General features: G+C 37.8%; 1 protein-coding gene across 3 annotated transcripts in view; it reads left to right on the forward strand.

Moving 5' to 3' along the window:
* The window catches only part of LOC107680606 (protein RMD5 homolog B-like), an 18,946-nt gene extending 16,496 nt beyond the window's left edge, over nucleotides 1–2,450 (forward strand). For all 3 annotated transcript variants that reach the window (XM_016476551.1, XM_016476553.1, XM_016476552.1), the window contains exon 11: nucleotides 1,913–2,450. In XM_016476551.1, coding sequence (XP_016332037.1) covers nucleotides 1,913–1,976 — 64 coding nt within the window. In that variant the 3' untranslated portion in view covers nucleotides 1,977–2,450. The remainder of the gene's footprint in view (nucleotides 1–1,912) is intronic.
* Nucleotides 2,451–4,966: the final 2,516 nt, after the last annotated feature.

Raw genomic sequence — 4,966 nt, forward strand, 5'->3', positions numbered from 1 at the left:
CGTACCGACCCCAAAGTTTTGAATGGTTGTTTGTGTGTGTGTGTGTTAGGGTTGTGCTGATAGACAATAGTATTGTGTATTGACTAGGGCTGTGTGATTAATCGAAATCATCATAAAATTGCGATTTGAGCTTGCGCGATTTCTAAATCGCTTTATAGCACGATTTTCCATGCCCCGACCTCCCGCAGTATGCTATCCTCCCGCAGTATGCTATCAGAATGCAGCACGCCTAAATAGAGCACCAGAACAGAACAGACCGGGCGGGCATACAAACGTAACGCCAGGTTCACACACTCCATCTGTGGTGCGTATTTTTTCCGCGCCCATGTTAACGGATCAGAGCGTTCACACTGCACGCGATTGCGGTCCGGCAGTGCGATCCAGGAGCGGTGCGTCTGCAGCAGTCATGCTGCGATCGTTTCTGCACGGAATCTATTTCTGCTGTACTGTACCCTGGACACGGGATTTATTTTTATTTTTTCCTGCCATATGTCTATTCTAGAGACATTTTGTTACACCTTTACTTTTAAAGTTTAAATTAAACAGACCCTAGATCTGATGCCTGATGGTTATTTAACAAGGGTTAAAGGGTTACTCCACCCCAAAATGAAAATTTTGTCATTAATCACTTACCACCATGTCGTTCCCAACCCGTAAAAGCTTAGTTCGTCTTCGGAACACAATTGAAGATATTTTGGAAGAAAACCGGGAGGCTTGTGATTGTCCCATTGACTGCCAAGTAAATTACACTGTCAAGGCCCAGAAAAGTATGAAAGACATGTCTGTTCTAGAGACATGTTACAGCTTTTTGATAAAGCTCTAATTGGTTTTCTTTTGGAAATATGTTTTCAAATTTACACTGAATGCATTAATGACTGTAAAGCATGTCTGTGTGTGTCAAAATCGTGATTAAAATTGAAATCGCAAAATTGATCAAAGAAATTGCGATAGTTTTTTTTTGTCCATATCGCACAGCCCTACTGTCAAGGTCCAGAAAAGTATGAAAGACATCGTCAGAATAGTCCTGTGAACCAGTGGTTCAACCGTAACGTTATGAAGCGGCGAGAATACTTTTTGTATGCGAAGAAAACAAAAAGAATGACTTTATTCAACAATTTGTCTCCTCTGTGTCTCTCCGCATCACCGTAGCACCATTTTGGAGAATATGCACTGAACGCAAGCAGTGTACGCTCTTCTGTGTCCAGTGGATATTCTCCAAAATGGCGCTACGGTGATGCGGAGAGACACAGGAGACAAATAGTTGAATAAAGTCGTTATTTTTGTTTTCTTTGCGTACAAAAAATATTCTCGTCGATTCATAACGTTACGGTTGAACCACTGATGGCAGATGGACTACTCTGACGATGTCTTCCATAGTTTTCTGGACCTTGACAGTGTCATTTACTTGGCAGTCAATGGAACAGTCACAAGCCTCCCGGTTTCATCTAAAATATCTTAAATTGTGTTCCGAAGATGAACAAAGCTTTTACGGGTTTGGAACGACATTGGGGTAAGTGATTAATGACAAAATTTAAATTTTGGGGTGGAGTAACCCTTTAAAGTGCAGTCTGCAGTTGTTGCTACCAGCAGTAGCACTAGTAGCCATAGTTGATTGCAAATAATTTTACTTAACTTAAGCCAGGTACACACTGTATGATTTTATAATAGTCCCTCACACTTTATTTTAAGGTGACATTGTTACATTGTAATTACACAGATAAGTACTGAGGTATATTAACTACATGTATTTACTTTAGGGTTAGGGCTTGGTTTAGGGTTAGTTGTTTGGGTTAGTTTACAATAGTAACAAGGTCACCGTAAAACAAAGTGTTACCAAAATAAATGTATGGAAATGAATCTTTTATGCAGTATTGATTCTTTGCTTACAATGTCGTAAACTCTCTCTTCTCAGGCTTAAATGCCCATATTGTCCAATGGAGCAGAATCCCTCAGATGCCAAACAGATCTTCTTCTGATGTCTTTTTTCGGAGCGTAGCCGAAAGTCGTGTTAAAGGCTTCTTGGAGCTGCTTTTCGAATGATCCTCATTCACAGGCATGACCAGCCTTCTGTGGCGGCTTCTCCCCCGCAACGCCACCTCCCTCTCCAAAGCTTTTAGTTTACAGAGGCCGGTGGCCACGGCAACATACCTGTAGAACCCGAGTCAGTAAGTGTACCTAACGAGGAAAACGATCTTTGCGGATCATTCATTTGTTAACACAGCCTAGTATAAACAGGCTTTTACAAGAACGTATGTGTGTGTGCATTCCGCTTCCTCTCCATTTGTTTTAATTGCCGAGTATTTTTAAGTTTCCATGGTATAACGCCTCTCTTTTTCTTTCTTTGTGACTCTTATTAAGCGAATGGGCGTGATGCATCTGTGTGGGTGACTTCTTGCCAGAATATATCCACAGTTTCCTCTTTTGAGATCACATTTAAATACATGAACAGGGATTCTTTGCACGTGTGCATGATAGAAATGGCTTTTCAGTATGTATATTAACAATGACATAAGGACTGGTGGATTATAAATGAATCACGTCTCTCTTTCCAATATAATAAAGGCTTAATTGGATCGAATGGCGTTTTGATTAGTGTGAATATTCATCAGAAATCTGAGGATTTGCAGGGTGATCTGAGGGTGCAGATTGTGACCTTGTTCCTTGCGCCCGTCTGATGTCTGAGAAAGCCTCCTTGTCCAAGCCATGTGTCTTGCTCTGTGTATTTAAAAAAAAGTTCAATTAATATACAGCAGTGATTTGTGATGGTATAACTTTTCATTAGTATAATTACATATGTAATGTATTTAAATGCACACACAAATTGTTTTATCACCGAGTTGACTGGACTTGCTGAATTAGCTCTCACAGCTCCAGGCTTCTCCATTTACATAATCAAAACAGATCTATGCTCTGATTCGAGAAATGCATCCTCTGCAGACAGTTGCATTAGCGATTGAACCTTTGCCAGCGTAATGTACTGAAACAATATGTCCATTAATGTACAGTTGATGGTAGACTGACTTGTTTTAATGTTACCCATCAAGACGAGAGTTTCCAGGTGTTTCCCATCATCCCTGAATGTAAAGCTCACTCTGTTTATATCTGTATAGGTGAAGGGAGACGGTGGAATACTATTTTGTCCCTCAGGACGTTCTTCAAATCCTCCCTGGCTTTAACACAATGTAACTGCTAATTGTTCCGTTCCAGTTTAGGGATCGATATCTCAAAATGTGCATGCCGAAGCGGAATGTGTGGTTTGTAAATTGCCCTTTTGCAGTGATTGAATGAAAATGAAATTTGGAAACCTTGCCGGCAACATGCTCTTCTGACAGATGTGATCCAGACCTGAGACCTAGAGAGAAAACCTTTACCAGTGATCTTTGACTTTCTTGAAGGTCAGGCATGTACCAGCACAGCTTCATTCTTCAGTGAATGATGTCTGATTTTTTTTTTTTTTGCTGTCTTGTTTAAAGCCTTCAAGAGGTGTGTAGGAGTGCTGTGTGGCCACTGACATGTGCTGATAATAAACGTCTGTTTTTTCTTTTAGTAGACAATCATTTATTACCTCCTGGAAATTTGTAAGATCAAAGCAGAGTACTGTGTGTTATAACATGAGTTTAAGGAAGTGCTTTTTTGTTTTAGTTTTCATTCAGTGATTGAGTAATGACTCTGCTTTCTCTACTAACAACTGCAAGGCAACTATTGTAAATATTTATCTTCTAACAGTACAATATGTTTATTATACTTGCATCTAAATAATAAAAAGATTTATACGCAACTGTTGAGTTTGTTGTCTGCCTCTACACACAATTCTCTACTAAAGTCATTTTAACCATTAAAAGTCTTCAAAATGGTGGTGATGCGTTAAGTACCTCAAAAATATATTCTACCATTTTTTAATATGCAATATTATACATGCAATTTCAATGCTTCCAAAAATTAAGATGTTAAAATTTTTTTACTAAAGATTTCTACTTCAAATATATGCTGTTTTATCAAAGAATAATAAAAAATGTATCATGGTTTCCACAAAAATATTAAGCAGCACATCCGTTTTCAATATTGATAAATAGTAAACACTTAATACTGGAGTTATTGCTGCTGAAAATCAATGAAACATGATGCTTTACAATCACAGGAATAAATGAGTGAAAACAGCTATCTTAAGTTGTAAGCCTACTTTACAATATTGCTGTTTTTACTGTATGTGATAACATAAATGCAGCTATGATGAGCATAAGAGACTTCTTTCAAAACATAAAAAATGTTAACTGACCGCAAACTTTTGAATGGTAGTGTTCATAACAATTGTTATAGGTCAATGATTTTGAGCGTATTCTTTGCTTTGTCTTGAAATTATAAACATAAAATGCCTCCGTACTGAAACTACTGAAAACAATAGCACAGTTTTAAATGAGATGTTGACCCTTTACTCCCACAAGAGGGAAACCTCAGTTCACTGGGGAATCTGAAAGGGCTTAAAACTGACACAATGGCCATATATTATAGGAATTAATTGGAAGTAGTTTTGCAGAAAAATTTGTCTTGATTTTCTTTATACTATTAGGTTTTTAAAACAGACAGTGTTGTAATAAAACGTTGACAGTTAAAATTGCATTTGAAACTGTGATCACAGTGTAGGACAAATGTAATTTTTCTTCCCATTAAAGATCTCACTCTAAATCTCACAACACTTTGTTAAAACTTTAAAGGTTTTCGCCTTACAGCGACGTCTTACAGCGTTTCTTGAACGAATTTGAGACCCTCCTATGTTGGAACACCAAGTTAGATGACCTCTGACCTGCTTTAAAATAGCTTGACAATATAATGAACACTAGGGGGCAAAGCTATGCATTCAAGAACAAGATAAAACAGTAGGATTTGTTATTTTTGCAAACAAGGTCCATGTTTTATGTAACTTTTAAAAAAGTAAATAAACTTTTCTTTCAATTTTTGAAAGTTAGAC

Source organism: Sinocyclocheilus anshuiensis, unplaced genomic scaffold (genome assembly GCF_001515605.1).
Source record: "Sinocyclocheilus anshuiensis isolate Anshui unplaced genomic scaffold, SAMN03320099.WGS_v1.1 scaffold328, whole genome shotgun sequence".
NCBI classification, from domain to species: Eukaryota; Metazoa; Chordata; class Actinopteri; order Cypriniformes; family Cyprinidae; genus Sinocyclocheilus; species Sinocyclocheilus anshuiensis.